General features: G+C 43.1%; 1 protein-coding gene across 1 annotated transcript in view; it reads right to left on the reverse strand.

The window, feature by feature from the left end:
• Nucleotides 1–19,498, reverse strand: part of LOC143285458 (hydrocephalus-inducing protein homolog) — a 134,115-nt gene that overhangs the window by 786 nt on the left and 113,831 nt on the right. The window contains 16 exon segments of the mRNA XM_076592760.1: nucleotides 1–430; nucleotides 1,059–1,340; nucleotides 2,231–2,455; nucleotides 2,875–3,105; nucleotides 4,109–4,259; nucleotides 5,276–5,439; nucleotides 6,285–6,584; nucleotides 7,453–7,588; nucleotides 7,973–8,142; nucleotides 9,089–9,358; nucleotides 11,739–11,937; nucleotides 12,589–12,758; nucleotides 13,569–13,793; nucleotides 14,574–14,781; nucleotides 15,793–15,940; nucleotides 18,956–19,121. The exon segment at nucleotides 1–430 is cut by the window's left edge and continues 786 nt beyond it. Of these exon segments, the coding sequence (XP_076448875.1) occupies nucleotides 227–430; nucleotides 1,059–1,340; nucleotides 2,231–2,455; nucleotides 2,875–3,105; nucleotides 4,109–4,259; nucleotides 5,276–5,439; nucleotides 6,285–6,584; nucleotides 7,453–7,588; nucleotides 7,973–8,142; nucleotides 9,089–9,358; nucleotides 11,739–11,937; nucleotides 12,589–12,758; nucleotides 13,569–13,793; nucleotides 14,574–14,781; nucleotides 15,793–15,940; nucleotides 18,956–19,121 (3,249 nt within the window). The 3' untranslated portion in view covers nucleotides 1–226.

Raw genomic sequence — 19,498 nt, forward strand, 5'->3', positions numbered from 1 at the left:
TTTGTTACATTATTCAGAGTTTGCAATCACCATATTTCAACAAATACCTTCAAACCAAGCTACAATGTTTTTCTTTTTCTTTTTTCAACTATCAGTATATCATTCTGTAAAATCCTTCACACAAAAGTATGTGTTTCCAGGTCAGTCCACTTGCTATGATATTCTTTGTTATAAATGTTTGTACATGTGTTTGAAGTGTACAAGAAAACTAGCCAGGGGTCTGTCTTCAGGGGGTGACACCTTTGAGGTAGTACACCCACTGGACGCTGGAATTGCCCCCTGCTGACCGGGCGCAGGACACCACCAGTCGGCCCATCACTGTTGCCTTGGACCCGGAGTCATTGCCGTCAAAGCCCACGACGATGCGGTGGTCTTTCTTGGTGCGGATCGTCTCCCCTTGCTTGGGTAAGGTGAAGAGTGGGTTGTCAACCTGTCCACACATAGAAAAAATGAACTGGGAGTGATTTGTATGCAAAAGTAAAACACACACACCCACACCCACACCCACACACACACACTTATACACATCTCCACATAAATGCACACTCATATAAACCCCATCCCACTACATGAACATGTATTCACACACACACATTCACATACACCCACACACAAATGCTTACAAACACAGACTTAATACATGCTTTCAGAAATATATTCATATAAAACTGAGAAAGTTTATACTGTTTCTCATGTACATTGAATTTACAGTGCTCTGAATATTTTTCTTTCTACAGCAAGACACAATCATACTTCCTTTGACTGATTATTACTCCAACATAACATTTAATGAATCACTACAGAAATTGCCAGTGTTTACTCCAACAGCCAAACATATATTTGAAAAAGCAAACAATCAAACACACAGAGAATTCTGACTGTAAGCATCACACTATTTCCTATTACTTCAACATTATGCTTCATGTATCACTTAAGCGAATGCCAGTAATGGATCACTTAAAGCGAACGCCAGTACACATTCTAACAGCCAAAAAAGAGATGATATGTGACTGCTGACAACACACAATCACCCCACCAAAACACCTCCATCCTCTGACCTGAAAGGTGAAGGCGGTGGTGGAGGAGAAGACGTTGCGGAAGAAGATGGGGGTGGTGGACCCTGCCTTGACAATGAAGGGGCCCTGGGGCTTTGGGGGCAGGCAGGTTCCGAACAGGGGGAAGGTGTACTCCCCGCCCACAGGGGAGGTCACTGTCAGCATGGTGCGCTGCTCGCCCAGCTTGGAGGGCTCGAACGTCACCTCCAGGGCCACTTCCGTGCCCCCTGTGGATCCTGGTGCCGCGGCCACTGTCTTGTCCACATGGAAGTCTGACGACTCCACCTGAACAGAAATCAAAATCAAAATCAAAACTTTTTTTATTGAGGGAAAAGGAATAGGCACTTATCGGCCTGTTTTCATCCTACCCTCGTAAAGAAAACGTATAAACTAATCTAGGAAATACAAGAAGACTGAAAAAAGAAGGAAAAAAAAAAGCCACTTTGCATGGCAACAACAAGAACAATAAATGGCATAGAAAATACACAGTTCCCCACAAAATAACATTGCTTTTGCGTGAAGGAGAGAGGGAAGAAGAAGGTAAGAGAGAAAGAGATACGAGGAAGGAAAGAGAGGAAAACTGTTGAGAGAGAGAGAGAGAGAGAGAGTGAGAGAGAGGAAGAGAGGGAGGAGGGAAGAAAAGAGGAAGGGAGGAAAGGAGATAGACAAATAGACAAGGATATTGAGAATACATCATTTGTTTATCAGCCTCAGTAATTTCAAGGATTCGTAGAAATTAGCTCTGACATTAGATGTTTAAGATATAGTCTTTTGAACAGAGAGAGAGTATGCATGATTCAGCTGGAGACCTACTGCAGTAATAATGATATCAACAATAATATTATAACAGTAACAACAGTAATAATAATGATAGTAATAATGAATAACAACAATAATAATAATAATAATAATGATTTTTTTTGAAATGATGATGATAATAATAATAATAACAATGATGATGATGATGATGAATATCTATAATGTGCTGTCTCCATAGCACAGGGCGGAGTGGGGTGGGGGGTAGGGGGGGTAGAGTACTAACAATCAACTTCAACAACAGAAATGAACAACACATGGTGTTATAATCAAAGACTTACATCAGCAAGACAAATGGAATGAGTCAGAGACGAAGTACACACACACACACACACACACACACACAGGGCAGTACATACCTTGCAGGCATAGTCTGTCTTCTGTTTGGCATAGTTCAGGAAGCGGGCTGTCTGCACCTGGCTCTGACCCAGACAGGTGCGCATGTAGATGGCCTTCTCTGGACTCGCAGCCGTCGCTCGCAGAATCAGGTCGTAGGTGAACTGCCCAAGGTCACTGCTGGTGAACTCCAGTCTGCCTTGGACCTCTCCCACCTTTAGAGGCTGGTACTCGAAGTTGAAACGGCCCTGTTCATGAACAGATTGGGTTGCGAACATGGTATTATTGTATTGTATTGTATTGTTGTATTGTATTGTATTGTATTGCACTGCACTGCATTTCATGGCATGGCATTGTTTTGTACTGAATTGTATTATATCACTGTTTGTCACAACATATTTCTCGTGTGAAATCAAAGAAACATCTACATCAACATAAATTCAAGCACACGCACTCTCCTCCACACACACACACACACATACCAACCCATGCATACCACAGACTTACATACACCTACCCACCCACGCACACAACACATATATACAAAGCCCCCATCCCCCCAAAACTACTACACATATACCCATCAATCGTTTCTTTTTCCTACTCCCTCTCCCCTTCAGTCCCACCCCTACACCCCCTCCTCCTCCCTGCACACACACACCCTGACCTGTGACTGAGCGGGGACGCTGAGGCTGGTGGGCATGAGGACCTCAGGGACGTTGCATGAGGCGTTGAAGGTGATGGGGTAGGTGAGGGGGTTCTCCAGCCGGATGGTGTGGGGCACGCTCTGCCGCACCGGTGTGGACAGGTCCACGGTGGAGATGACCCCAGGCTTGGTGGAGCGCAGCTGCACCTCGTAGAACTGGTACTCCCCGCTCTGCTCGTTGGTGAACACCACCTGACAACACAACGACAGAAAAAAGGTTATAGGTCTCTCACCTTTTAAGGCCATCAGGGAAGCAAACTCATATCCACTGTGTCTAGGGTGCAGCATAGGAATGCAAGGCCTAATCCTCTCCTCCTGCTGTTTTCATCTTCTCCCGACAGAATTCGGATACCCATTCACATCAGGATGGAGTGAGGAAAATCGGAGTAAAGTGTCTGTTCTGAGGACAAGCTGAAATGGAATATCACACGCACACACAACAAAAGAAAGAACTGCACCAGTTTGGTTTTTTGTTTTATCGTGAATTTCTTCTTGTTTCTTCTTTTTTGGCCATTTGTGGGCTGCAACTCCCACATCTGCTTGTTCATTAAAAGTGGTGCCTTACATATATGACTGTTTTTACCACCCTGCCCTGTTGGCAGCCACAACCTGTTTTGAGAGGGGAATGAATGCTGGTTACGTTCTTGTTTCCAGAACTCAACCAAACACTGACGTGGATTATGGGATCTTTAACATATATGTCTGATTTTTTGCATGCCTTTACGAAACAAGACTCTTAACCCACCAGATGATGCCACTGAATTAAACCAGGACCCTCAAAGTCCAGTAGTTTAACTACCTGGCTCTTTCGCCTGTCAGAAATTTCATCAGTCTTCCAAGGACTTAACCGCCATCACTTGCTTCTCTTGGGAGCCAGACACTGCACCTCCCTTGTGAAGAACCCTGGAGAGAAGTTATCTCCCCTTTGGAATGCTATTTACATTTTGCTTTGTCCCTCTTACTAGACACTAGTTTTCTTCCAAATCAGACTTGTTTTATATATCTAAAAACAATGTTCACATAACATTTTCACTTTTACTCATTAATTTGAGTTGGCCAAAAATATGTTAAGAAGGAGTAACAAATAAGAATCACTGCAGTGTACCCTACAAGACTTTCTTGCCTTGTCTCATCTTGGCTGAAGATTTCATAATCAACTACATTCATCATCATGACACACAGCTGACACACCCACCTTGAGTACAAACGTGCCCTCCCGATAGCCGTAGAAGTTGAGCTTGTAGTCCTTCTTGCTGTTAGCGGGCACGTCAATGTATTCCATGCCCTTCACTGTCGTGCCCGGGTCCAGCTTGTCTGGTTTGACTGGCTCAATCTTCACACGGAACCTGCACACAACATACATCACACTGTTTTAAAAAAAAAGGAAATAGAGAAAATCTATTATTCCACACAAACACATGCTGTGAACCAACCACTGCGGTGAAGCGGTTAAGAGTTGCAGACTGACAACTTGGAAGACCCAGGTTTGAACACTACCAAAGGTGGGTTTTTGTGATCCTTGATCAGTCCCTACCTAGAGCTGAGTGTGCTTAGAGCTCTGAACCCAATTCTTCCCTTCTACACACACCCACATGCACTTTCACATATGCACAAACATGAACAAACACACAGACACATTCACGGGTAGCTGCTGAGAAAAGAATGAAAAAAAAGTGTGTTTCATGGAGTTGCAACTGAGGCCATAAAAAAGACAGGAAAAAAAAGCCCAAACAAACAAAACAATAACACACAAACTAACTCATTCATATACACATGAACAAGAACACACACACACATTCATGTGTAGCTACATTCCCAATCTCCACCCTAGCACACCCTAAATCCTCCCAATACATGTGTAAACATGTATGCACATACACACAACGACACACACATACAAAGACACACACACACACATACACACACACACACACAGAGGAGTGATGACCTAGAAGTAACGTATCCGCCTAGGAAGCGAGAGAATCTGAGCGCGCTGGTTCGAATCATGGCTCAACTGCCAATATTTTCTCCCCCTCCACTAGACCTTGAGTGGTGGTCTGGACGCTAGTCATTTGGATGAGATGATAAACCGAGGTCCCGTGTGCAGCATGCACTTAGCGCACGTAAAAGAACCCACGGCAACAAAAAGGTTGTCCCTGGCAAAATTCAGTAGAAAAATCGACTTCGATAGGAAAAACAAATAAAACTGCACGCAGGCAAAAAAAAAAAGAAAAAAAAAAGGGTGGCGCTGTAGTGTAGTGACGCACTCTCCCTGGGGAGAGCAGCCCAAATTTCACACAGAGAAATCTGTCGTGATAAAAAGAAATACAAATATAAATACAAATACAAAGACACAACAGACCTCTGTGGTTTCTTGAGCCAGTTGATGACGGACAGAGGCTCCACGTAGTTGGTCTTGCAGGGCACGTCACGCATCACTTTGCCGTTGGGTTTGGGGGGCTCTGCAGTGCCCACCAGGTTGAACAGCAGCCCCGTGCCATCAGGGAGGGGGAAGAAAATGGTGCCCTGTGCACACACAACAGTGATGCTGTTTTCACAATACTGAATTAAGAAGAAAATAGTGCCATGTCCACTTAAAACAATCATGTTCCACCAACTAAACTGAAAGAAAATTGTGCCCTGTGCACAGAACAATGATGTTTCCACAATTAAGAAGAAAACTGCCCCAAGCCATCCTGCCTAAGGCTGCCAGGGGAATTGGTTAAAAAACAAGTTTGGGGACAAAAAAGCACCATTATGATTTTATTTGTAGATATATCAGCTGAAAACCTGGCATGACGATAACTGCATCGTTGGTCAGTTCAAAGTCACTTTTTGCATCAAAATTGTCATCACCTTGGGTAAAACCAGAATAGTTTTTCTCCTTATCACTGTTGCTGTCCATGAAAACTTCTAAAAAGACTTCCTCCAAAATCTATGATTAAAAAAAAAAAAAAAAAAAAATCAACATTAAAATTCAACCCAGAACTGACAAATGCAAATGCAAAAGTAAGATGGAAAACTGGTGAAGGGAAATAACTTGTGAAACATGGTCCGGATTGAGAAAACTTGGATTTGAATGAAGTTCTGGAATCATGAGTTCAGCTACTGTGAGAAAACTTGGTTGTTGGTGCTGAGTGATACTCTACTGTTACGAGTTATCTCAAAAGTCATATGAAATGAGTTTTAAAAAGCCCCTCCAATGACAGTCCCCTGTGAACCCACTGACAATCAAAACATTGGCAGGAACTTACGATAAGGTCTCCACAAAATTTGATCATGAATGAAGATGAGGATGATAAAAAAAAAAAGAAAAAAAAGAGAAGAGAATTAACACACAAATAAAAATCAAACAGATCCTCCACCCCTACCTGATGCTTCTTGTTCTCTGAGGTCATGGTGAGGGGCTTGTAGATCAGCTCGTACTGCTTGGTCTGCTGTGGCTCCACGCTGAAGGTGACGGGCCCCGACCAGTGCTCGCCCTCGATGACGGGCGACAGGTCCCAGTGCTGGTTGGTGCGGTTGGGGATGGAGATCATCTTGGCGTCACGGCCCCGCACCTGCGTGCTGAAGTTCTGCACCTCCTTGATGGGCGGGATGCCCGTGCAGCTTCCTGTCAGCGTCAGTGTCACTGGCTTGTGGGGTCCCCCGTCCAGGAAGCAGCGCAGTTTCTGGTGGTGATGGTGGAGAGAAAGGTTGTCAGTTAGTGCTTTATCCAGAACGGAAATTCAGACAAAAAAATTAGCAGACATTTATCAGTTCTTTTATCCATGGTATATATATGTTTATTTTCTATTTTTTGAGAAAGTTCCTTGTTACAGCTTTACCCAGACAAAGTATGAGTCATGTATTTTTACCTTGTATCTTATCCATGTGCAAATGGTATTTTTTGTTGCTGAGAAAATTCTTTGTTATCACTTCACCATGCCAGAAAATTTCGATAAAAAAATAAGGGACATTCACCAAGTATTTTATCCCTGGTGATGGTTATAGTGGAGAGAAAGTTCTTCAGTTTTCGCTTTACCAATAATGATAATTGAGACAAAAGCATGAGACATTCACCACGCATTTTATCCATGGTACATACATTGAAGGGGTTCATGATAATCCACACAAATTTTATTAAAACAGATTTATCTGTGTGAAAGTAGGAATGCTCTCACCACCTATATTTTTTTCTTCCTTTTTTTCTATCTACAAGAGTATTTGTTTTAACTATCAAAGTAGATTTTTCTACAGAACTTTGCCATGGACAACCCTTTTGTTGTCCTGGGCTCTTTTAGGTGCACTAAGTGCATACGTCCTTGGTTTATCGTCTCATCCAAAAGACTAGCACCAAGACCACCTGTTAATGTCTAGGAGAGGGGGGGGGGAAGTAAAAATCCTTGCCCATAGATGGGACTCAAACCTGTGGGCACTTGCCTCCTAGTCAGGCGCATCATGACCATTAGGCCACCACTCACACCTGTCTCATCTGTGGCGATAAAACATGAACACAAGACAAGGCAAAAGATGACGAAGGATGACGACGGTGCTCACGTCATAGCGGATGTCCTGGCTGACGTTCTGGGGGTGGAAGTTGACGTCAAAGGTCACATCCATGCCCGGTGTGATGTAGCCCTCCACCGGCGAGATGGAAAAGTCCGGCAGGAAGCGAGTCAGATCCCACCGGAACCTGATGACAACAACACACAGCACCGGTGTTATAGCGCCATATAAAAATATGATTATCATTATTATTATTATTATCATTATGACTATCATTATGTCCAGCAGATTTAGTCTTCTTTGAAAATGCAGGACAACTATCATCATCATCATCATCATCATCATTACTATCACTATAATTACCATTACCATTATCAATGCTATTACTATTATTATTCTATTATCATGAATGATAATATCATTAATTACCTACAGACTGCTGATGGTAAGTTGTTTTTCTTTTACACTGCTTCTGCTTCTGTTTAAGTACAACATGAACATTAACACACACACAAACACACACACACACACACACACATACCACACACACACACGCACAGGCCACACTGACCTGGTGTTCATGTCACCAGAGTTGGTCATGATCAGTTTGCGTGTGGTCTGGCTGCGCTGGTACACGGTGCCGAAGGGCAGAGCGTCAGTGTCCAGTGTGATCTCCATGCCCAGACACGACCCCCGCAGCACAAACAGCGGCTGCGACAGTCCTGCACACTCCATCAGCACCTGAAACACACAAACACCTTGCACTGGCTGCTGTGGTGAAGTGGTTAGTGCCATGGACTGATGACTAGGATGACATGGGTTTGAGGCCCATCAGGCGTGGATTTTCTTTCAGCCTGTGGCTGGCTCTTACTCAGAGCTGACTGTGCTCTGGGCTCAAATGGAAAGACTGGGTCCAGACAGTCAAGCATCATCCACTTCATGGATGCGTCTTCGGTAGTGTTGCTTAAATTTCCTGACCAACAATGCACATATCTGTATCTCTCAGCCAAGCTGATGCTGGGATATATAACGAGAGTACAGCCTTGTCAAGTAGTCCCAAACCTTAAAATCTACCCCCCAAGATAGCATCTTCATTACTCCCATCATCATTCACCATAAGCAAAATATAGAAAACAAAATGTCTCAAAGCCGGGGGAAAAAACAAAAACCAAAAAAGAAAAAAGAAAAAAAAACACACTTTGTTGGACTGATGATCTTATAAACTAGAGTTATGTTCCTTGCTCTGGTAACCCAGATAAAAACAAGCAGGGGGCATTTCACTTCCACTTCCTAACAACAGGGCAACTGGTTGTCATTGTTGTCATTGTCCAGTATGTAAGAGATCTTTCTTCCATCATGTCAGGAGCTTCCAACTCAACACATCTCTGGAAAACTGCTGTCAATACTCAAATCAAGAGACAAAATAAATACATTTTTTGGCGAAAGCAACAATGGATCTTCACAACTTCAACATAAAAAGAAAAAACCTTCATAGATTTTGGAAAATTCTTACTACCAAGCTGATTCTGGAACATTCTTACCACCAAGCAAACTCAAAGCTGCTACAATCGCGTATATAACCCAGCCAAGGAAGCATTTTTATTCTGCCTCAACAGAACCTCTTCGCTAAAGCTGCCACACACACACCCACACACACAAAGCAGGCATCAGCAAACAGTGACTGTACCTCTTCACTGAAGGCAGGGATGCGGCACTTGGGCTTGAAGACAATCTCCACCTTGGTGGTGCCACCGCGGGGATCCAGGGTGATGAGGCCAGAGGGCGCCACTGACAAGATGTCTACCGACTGCAGCTTGGAGGAGGAGGGGGTGAAGGCCAGGTGGAAGGTGATGGCGGCAGGGGAGTTGTTGACGATGGGCACGTACTTCTTGACCACGTCGCCCACGTAGCGAGAGCCCAGGTTCACCACCTTGTTCTTCATGTCCGCCACCTCGATCTGGGGACAGGGCCAACACATTGCTGGTTTTCTTCTTCTTCTGTCTTCTTGATTCGTTGTTATGTGTGCACAGGGCACCCTTTTCTTCAAGTCTGCCACCTCTGTGTTCTTAATTCACTTGTGGAAACATTGTTATGTGTGCACAGGGCACCCTTTTCTTCAAGTCTGCCACCTCTGTGTTCTTAATTCACTTGTGGAAACATTGTTGTGTGCACAGGGCACCCTTTTCTTCAAGTCTGCCACCTCAGTGTTCTTAATTCACTTGTGGAAACATTGTTATGTGTGCACAGGGCACCCTTTTCTTCAAGTCTGCCACCTCTGTGTTCTTAATTCACTTGTGGAAACAATGTCATGTGTGCACAGGGCACCCTTTTCTTCAAGTCTGCCACCTCTGTGTTCTTAATTCACTTGTGGAAACATTGTTATGTGTGCACAGGGCACCCTTTTCTTCAAGTCTGCCACCTCTGTGTTCTTAATTCACTTGTGGAAACATTGTTATGTGTGCACAGGGCACCCTTTTCTTCAAGTCTGCCACCTCTGTGTTCTTAATTCACTAGTGGAAACATTGTTATGTGTGCACAGGGCACCCTTTTCTTCAAGTCTGCCACCTCTGTGTTCTTAATTCACTTGTGGAAACATTGTTATGTGTGCACAGGGCACCCTTTTCTTCAAGTCTGTCACCACTGTTCTTAATTCACTTGTGGAAACATTGTTATGTGTGCACAGGGCACCCTTTTCTTCAAGTCTGCCACCTCTGTGTTCTTAATTCACTAGTGGAAACATTGTTATGTGTGCACAGGGCACCCTTTTCTTCAAGTCTGCCACCTCTGTGTTCTTAATTCACTAGTGGAAACATTTTTATGTGTGCACAGGGCACCCTTTTCTTCAAGTCTGCCACCTCTGTGTTCTTAATTCACTAGTGGAAACATTGTTATGTGTGCACAGGGCACCCTTTTCTTCAAGTCTGCCACCTCTGTGTTCTTAATTCACTAGTGGAAACATTGTTATGTGTGCACAGGGCACCCTTTTCTTCAAGTCTGCCACCTCTGTGTTCTTAATTCACTAGTGGAAACATTGTTATGTGTGCACAGGGCACCCTTTTCTTCAAGTCTGCCACCTCTGTGTTCTTAATTCACTTGTGGAAACATTGTTATGCATGCACAGGGCACCCTTTTTTTCAAGTCTGCCACCTCTGTGTTCTTAATTCACTTGTGGAAACATTGTTATGTGTGCACAGGGCACCCTTTTCTTCAAGTCTGCCACCTCTGTGTTCTTAATTCACTAGTGGAAACATTGTTATGTGTGCACAGGGCACCCTTTTCTTCAAGTCTGCCACCTCTGTGTTCTTAATTCACTTGTGGAAACATTGTTATGTGTGCACAGGGCACCCTTTTCTTCAAGTCTGCCACCTCAGTCTGGGGACAGGGCCACCACGCTGCTTATTTTCTTCTTCTTCAAGATTTGTGGGCTGCAAGTCTCACACTCACTTGAATGTACAAGTGGGCTTTTATGAGCATGACTATTCTCACCCTGCTATCTAGAAAGCCTTGCTGCAGTTTTTGGGGTGTGCATGCTGGGTATGTTCTTGTTTCCATAACCCACAAAACACTAATATATATTATGGGATCTTTAAAATGTGTATTTGATTATCTGCTTGCATATACACACATAGGGGATTCAGGCACTAGCAGGTCTGCATATCTGTTGACCTGGGAGGTCAGAAAAAGATGCAACCTTAACCCATGTGGCCAGGATTTGAATCCAGGACCGTCAGACTGAAAGTCCGATGCTTTAACTTCTCAGCTGTAGCACCTGTCAGTTGTTTTCTTAATTCCTCAATACAGCAACGTAGTTCTACAAATCAAAAGACCAGACTTGTATGGAAAAATGACATTTATCACTGGTATCCGTACTAAAATTGATTCATGAAATAAAATTTTAACTGCACTGAAGTGGTCAAGCTGCATGGTGTCATTCCCATCTTTTCTAGGATGACCTCCAAAACTACAGTATGATGCTAAAACAACAGGATAAAATCAGTCCTGCATTTAAAAGCACTCTCATATATATCTATGAAATGAGAAGTTACAGCCTGTGAATGCAGAAGTGCTCCTGGGACGACTTGTTTGTATCAAATTTCCACACCACTCTGGAAAAAAACAAACACCAATGAAATCTTCCAAGCATGCTCTGCCCTATGTTTTTCTTCTCCTCTATCTCTGTTAAGAGTCACTGGGGTGCCTCACAGAAAAAAACAATCTGTTCACCAGATTCATCCAGGTCTGTCAGTTATGTCAAAACCTGGATCCTATGCGTCAAAAAAAAAAGACAAAAAAAAAGACACAAAATCTTTTTGGGGGTAAAAAGTCTGGCAGCATACCTTGAGGTCGCAGCCTGTGCCCATGAACTCCACTGTCTGTTTGGACAGGCCGTTGATCTCAAAGGTGACCAGCTCCTGGTAGCGCTTGGCCTCCCGGGGGTAGAAGGTGAAGGGGATGTCCACCGACTCCCCGGCAGGGATGACGCGCGCCTCAAACGAGTGGTGTAGCTGTGCGGTGGGCTCGTACAGACAGTCCACACTGCACAGACAAAATACTGCCGTTTATAAATGTATGGCATATCTACGTTCTTTAACCTTACCCACTGGGGACTGTGGTAATACGCATTTCTCCATTCAAAAATGTAAGATGATGTGTCCATTTCCTTCAGACTAAGCCATTGGGATTCATTATTTTCTGAAGTTACACCCACCTCAATGGAGGAAAAAATATGGCAGAACAAAACACAAGGGATTCAACAGTGTTATTTCAGTGTCATTTCTGAAGAAAAGAATGTGATCAGACAAGGTGTTCATGTCCGAAGATGGCAAGTAATATGACTCGATTTCATGTCTGACCATGTGTGAGTGTGTGTGTGCCCGTGCATGCGTGCGTGCGTGTGTGCATGTGCGTGTGTGTGTGTGTGTGTGTGTGTGTGTGCATGTTTGTTGGGTTTTTTTTTGTGTGTGTGCATGTGCATGCATGCAAATGTGTGTTCTTATGTACCTGCAAAAACATGTGCATGCATGTGTGAGTGTCTTTATATGTATACATTAGGAGTTGCAGCCCACAAATGCACAAGAAGAAGAAGAAGAAGAAAAAGCCAAACACAGCCACTCTGAAAACACAGATATTTGAACACAGCCACCACCCCTACAACAGCATAATGCTACCCACTACAGCGGACCCCACCTGATTTCCTTCTTGTCCTTGTTGGTCAGCTTGAGGGTGCTGGTGTGCACGGGCATGCCGGCACGGTGCACAAAGACGTTGCCGAAGTTGTAGGAGTGGAAGGAGAAGTGAAGGCCTGGTGTCACCCCCTGGCCCAGAATGCTGATGTTGTAGACAGGGCCGTTGGACACCTGCCAAAAAAAAAACCCACACACAGCCATCAGTTTCTGTTTCACTGTCAGTTTCCAGGACACGTGAAAGCTTGTGTGGACTGATCCATATTTATATGCTAGACCACAACTGCTTAAAAATATGAAATAAAAAAGATTAAATTTTTTTTTTTTAACAGAGCATTTGCCTGACCTATGCTTAGAGCCAACATGCTGGTCAGGCTTTGAGAGCCCACCACAGGTATATAATTATTATAAAACACTGAATTCAAATGAACTAAAAAAAACCAACCAAACCAACACTTAAATGGACATAAGGTCAGGGGGTGGGGCGTGGGATAAAAGGAAAACTGACCATGATGCGGAGTTCACATCCCCTGAGGGACATGTGGATTGGTGACGGAGCACACAGGAAGATGCAAGTTAGTGGGTGTGTGGGAGGGGGGGAACAAGAGGAAAACTGACCTTCAGGCTGAGTTAACACCCTCTGAGGGCTCTCTGAGGGACATGTGTTTTGGGGAGGGGGAGGCACAATGGAAAACTGACCTTCAGGCAGAGCTCACAGCCCCTGAGGGACATGTGTTTTGGGGAGGGGGAGGCACAATGGAAAACTGACCTAAAGGCTGAGTTAACACCCTCTGAGGGACATGTGTTTTGGGGAGGGGGAGGCACAATGGAAAACTGACCTTCAGGCAGAGCTCTCAGCCCCTGAGGGACATGCGGATGAGGGCGCTGTATGGGGTGGTGGTGGTGGAGGTGTTGGGGGGTACATGTAGTTTGGAGGGGATAGGTGAAGGGGGGTTCGGGGGGGGGACAAAAAGTAAAACTGACCTTGAGGCAGAGCTCACAGCCTCTGAGGGACATGCGGATGGGTGGACAGAAGGACAGCGTGCACTGCTCCGTCTCCCCACACATCACCCCACCCTGAGCCTTGTGGATCTGAACCACGTCCCTCCGAGGCACCGCCGAGTCGTTCAGGTGCCAGCTGTAGTCAAAGTTGAACTTGCCGGAGTTGAGGATGAACAGCTGCCGCATGGCCTGTTCGTTCACCTCCACCTGTTCACAGGGCATGAGATCACTGAAGAAATGCATTTAAGGAGATTAAGAAAAAGAGAAAGAAACAAACATATGTGGTCATTCACACACACACACACACACACACACACACACACACACACACACACACAGGTCACATTTTCATATAGTCATGGTTACAAGTACACAGAAAAGATGTCTTCAATATTCATAAGACATAACGTTTCTTTGCTACTTAGTTCCTGATATGCACAAAACCCAAATGTTCTTGATGCAAAACATACCTGACACATAAACTAAATTAGTGTAGCATAAAAATAAATCCGTTCTTCATCACTATTTCATCAAACATCTAAACTCACCACAGATCTGAAAATCAACCACCGCTCTTCTAAAAAACATGCTGCATAACAAAACTGTTGTGCAAGTATATCATGCTTCCATGGCAATACATATAAAGTCATGTCAACAGTCTGTATTGCCCAACCATATTATTTTACTTCAAACATGTGTCACGTAACTTTCATTTATTCGATATGGGTGTGTTTAGTCACAATATGTCCACTGATTTCAGTTAAAACGAGTGACAAAAACAACAACAACATCCAAACCAAACCTGCTGCATCTCAGGTAGAGACAGTGGTAAAGAAACAGCTTCAAATCACAAGTTTTCATAAACTTTTTTTCCACAATATTTCTTTCCACCCTTTTTTACTGAACACAATTGAACCAAAGAGACAAAAAAAAACACCACTCACTCCAAAAAAAAAAAAAAAAAAAAAAAAAAAAGAAACCACTCACGTCCCCAAAGTTGATCTGGTTGATGCCCCGAGAGCTGAGCTGCACGCGGTTTCCAGCAGAGTCTTCACAGAGCAGCATGCAGTTCATGGTGTAGCCCTCGGCCTTCACGTTGAGCGTGACGGGCATCATGCGACGCTGCACCTTGCACACCAGGTTGAAGTTCACTTCCTTCTCGGAGGTGGGGGCAAAGTACAGGTTGATGGCCAGTCTGAAAAAAACCCAAAAAAAACACGGCCCAGCACTGACACCACAATGTGAAAAAAAGAACATAGCACTGACACCACAATGTGAAAAAAAACACATAGCACTGACACCACAACGTGAAAAAAAGAACATAGCACTGACACCACCACAATGTGAAAAAAGAACATAGCACTGACACCACAACGTTAAAAAAAAAGAACATAGCGCTGACACCACAACGTGAAAAAAGAACATAGCACCGACACCACCACAATGTGAAAAAAAGAACATAGCACTGACACCACAACGTGAAAAAAAGAACATAGCACTGACACCACAATGTTGAAAAAAGAACATAGCACTGACACCACAATGTAAAAAAAAGAACATAGCACTGACACCACAACGTGAAAAAAAAGAACATAGCACTGACACCACAACATGAAAAAAAAAAAAGAACATAGCACTGACACCACAACGTGAAAAAAAGAACATAGCACTGACACCACAATGTGAAAAAAAGAACATAGCACTGACACCACAATGAGAAAAAAACAAACAAAAAAACAAGGCCAACATTAACACCACTGTTTTAAAAACAAAGAACATTGCCCAATACTGATGCCACAATTTGTCAGAAAACATGGCCCAACACTGACACCACAATCTGAAAGAGGATTCAACAGGAAAATCATTATTTTGGCCACTATCTGAATGATGTTTTCACGGGAAAAACAAAACACTGAAACTGTCATCCGTGTGTACACTCTGTAACACACACACACACACACACACAGACTGAATTCACAGAATTTTTGCATTTGGGACAGTAATGTATGCTGTAATGACAGAGATCTGACTTGTACACACTATGCCTCCTATAACCTAAGACACACTAAAAAAGAATTTTTCTTCCATCTACAATGTATGTAAATGTCAAACTGACAAACAATCAACACACACACACACACACACATAAGCACACTACGCACACAAACACACACATGCACACACCCACACCCACACCCACACACACCTGGACTTTGGCGGGATCTGTCCAGACATGGGTTCTACCACCAGGTGGGAGGCGTAGCCTTCAGAGTGACACGAGTCCTCCACAAAGTGGAAGTTGAAGGGCAAGCTCTCATTGTTGATCAGGTACACCGTCTCCATTGCTTCACGCCCTGTCACGCATACAGCCTTCGTTAGTATACATATATATAATATATATAAACATATTCTTTTAAAAAAACACTTTCTTTTTACTGTCCTGGATGATCCTGTTCCCATGAAAAGAAAGGTACACACACATACACAACAACTTCATTAAACCAAGCGCGCAGCAGGCAACATGAGAAACATAACAGCAACCACTAATTAAGCCCAAGGATGATATATATCATAACATTAATATAACATATTGCGTTTCAGAATTATCAGTAGATTCTAATGTCACTGTCTTGTTGTTTTCACTTCTTTACATTTTCCTAATAATGTTTTTTTCAAGTCAGATCATGCACTGACCGGACACTGTTGATAAGGGTGCTCCCATCCAAGCATACATTTCAGCCTGGCACCAAATCAGACTGTGGTGGACTGTCATAAGATCATTGCTTGGTTTTGAGTATGATTGCTTTCATGACTCACATAAGCAAAACCCCATTTGCACATTTGAATGAATATAGGAGTTGTAGTGTGTGAACAAAAAAAAAAAAGAAAGAAAAAGTGCTAGGTTCTCATCTTTTAACATCTCAGGCACCAAGTCTGAGAATATGTGGGAGAGAAAAACTTACATCAAACTGACCCTCATATATCATATGACTTTTACCCTTTTTCTTTTATGGCCAGTGTCCAGACATGTTTAGAATGAATAGATACGTGCATGAATTAGAAAATATACATACATACACACATACATATATATATATATATATTTTTTTTTTATCCCCAGCACATCTCTTAACCAACCTGTCTTTGTTCAGTACTTCTTTCCTCCATTCATGTATGAGGTGAACATTTCCTAATTCTAAGTCTACACATTCATGACACAAAGTGTGAGCACAACGGGTGGAACACCTCCATTCATGTATGAGGTGAAGATTTTCTGATTCTAAGTCTACACATTCATGACACAAAGTGTGAGCACAACGGGTGGAACACCTCCATTCATGTATGAGGTGAAGATTTTCTGATTCTAAGTCTACACATTCATGACACAAAGTGTGAGCACAACGGGTGGAACACCTCCATTCATGTATGAGGTGAACATTTTCTGATTCTAAGTCTACACATTCATGACACAAAGTGTGAGCACAACGGGTGGAACACCTGAATTCTACACACACAGGCACATACACCTTTCTGTTCTATTTGTACTTTCAAATGCAGTGACAAATAAACACAAACCCCACAAATCATTTATAACAAAACAGGTGTATAAATAGCATGCAACATTGCTTAGTGCACACACACACACACACACACACACACACACACACACACACACACACATTTCCATATGTAAACTCATCTAAACACAAACAGTGTTCAATGATACATTTAACAACAGAACAAAAACATAACAAACACATCAGCAGACAAATATCAATCTAAACATAAAAACAACTGAAGTCCATCAAAATCTGGTTTTCTATAGTTCTGTAGTAGTGAAGTGTGAAAAGTGAAAACATATCATCTTCATAACAGAAAACAAAAGTGAATGAGAAAAGAGGACATCTTAATATTCAATCCGTGACAAGGATTCTAAAAAAAAAAAAGGTAAAAAATAATCATAGAACTATACCGACATTTTGTGAAGTATGGTGCACATAAGAACTCAACTGTCAAACATGCATATAATCACTAGTCTAATACAGAAATACACATTACCTTTGGGAAATTTGACGCCTTTGTCAATCATTTTGACATCTGATGCATGTGGGATAAGTATCTTATATTAAGAACATAAATACTTTAAAATGCTTTTAAAAAGAAGCAGCAACAAACATCACAAGTCAAAGACAATTCTCCTCCTTGTGCTGAGTACTTATACAGATCTCCTGGTAGAAATTTCTCTTGATGTGAACAGTGTAGATACATATACCAAACAGTATATTTTTTAATACAGCAGCTGCTTAAAGTAAACAGATGTGATTTTTATACAATGGGGTTTTTGTGTGCAATCGCACATGCGCGCATACATGCACACACACCAAAACACACAAACTCCCCTCAACCCCCCACCCCTTCACACATAAAAACACACAAACTCCCCCCCCCCTCTATACACACACATACCCCCCCCCCCAACCCTTCCACACCCAAACCCCTATACATCCCACTCCCCTCACACAGTGGTCACCCACCCATGACCACAGCCTTTAACTCACTCGGGACGACAAGTTTTCTCCCTTGCTTTTCCCCACAGATGGCCCATTTGTAAGGGTTTGGAAAAAAATTACAAAAAATACAAAATACTGTGTAAAAAAATGAAACTTTCAGAACTGGTTTATTACGTGTTGAGCTATTACATATAAAAAAAAATCAAATTTCTCATCTTATTTTTACAGTTTTGCCATATGTAGAAAATACTGCCAATTTTTCACCCCGAATCACCATACTCATGCTCGCTTTCTGCATTAAATTCGCTTTCTTCTTCATCATCATCCACCTCTTCAATGTCCGACCCTTCAGTTTGTAGCATTTCAAGTACTTCGGCAACCCTAAAACGTTGTCGTCACTGCCTTGTTCACTTCACAAAATTCTGAGAAGAGCCCGCTTTGCTAACAGGCTGGCAAGTGAGCAGACGACTGGTCAGTGACTTTGTCAGCGTGTGTGCGAGACGGGCCACACATCCCAGACTGACCAATCATACTGTTCGATTGTGGAGTGACCCAGAATAGCGCACACTCTGCTTGGGAAATCACAAAATCACGTGTACAGCACATGATGGAATTTTACTTTCGGAGAATGCTATTCCATTCCTTCGTCCGAATCCAAATACGTTTTGTGTAGGAATGTGTGAGCATTCCTTCATCTGGAGAGAGTTAAACTGAAGTGGGACCTACCAATGGAGATGTCAGGCTTACACACATGAACGCACACACTGACACACAACACACATCGCACCCACACTCCCACAAACTCTCCCCAAGACACACACACACACACACACACACACACACATGCCAGTGACCCACCAATGAGCAGAGCCTTGAAGTTGAAGTGCGACCTGTCCATGGAGATGTCGGGCTCCCTGGTGTTTCCCACCAGCAGGAAGGGCACGGAGATGTTCTGGTCGGGGATGTTGAAGCGCCAGAACGACTCCACTATGTCCAGCTTGCCAGACACAAACTCAAACCCAACCTGACCACAACACACACAGGCAGGGAGACTGGGTTAGTTAGTCGTGGATATGACATCAGAGGATCAAGTCATATGGAAAGATCAGGCACCTGCTCTTCTTTTTCAGCAGATGTTTCAGTTTCAATTTCTCAAGGAGGCGTCACTGAGTTCGGACAAATCCATATATGCTATACTGCATCTGCTAGGCAGATGCCTGACAGCAGCATAACCAAATGCTCTTGTCAGGCCATGAGTGCATGCTTATATGTTCATGTACCCATCCAAGTGGATTTCTTTTTATATAATTTGGCCAGAGGATAACACTCTTGTTGCCATGGGTTCTTTTTCAGTGCGCCAAGTGATGTAGTGTATACGGATCTGTCCGTAAACTCTGGACA

This window comes from Babylonia areolata, chromosome 9 (assembly GCF_041734735.1).
Source record: "Babylonia areolata isolate BAREFJ2019XMU chromosome 9, ASM4173473v1, whole genome shotgun sequence".
In the NCBI taxonomy this organism is placed as follows: Eukaryota; Metazoa; Mollusca; class Gastropoda; order Neogastropoda; family Buccinidae; genus Babylonia; species Babylonia areolata.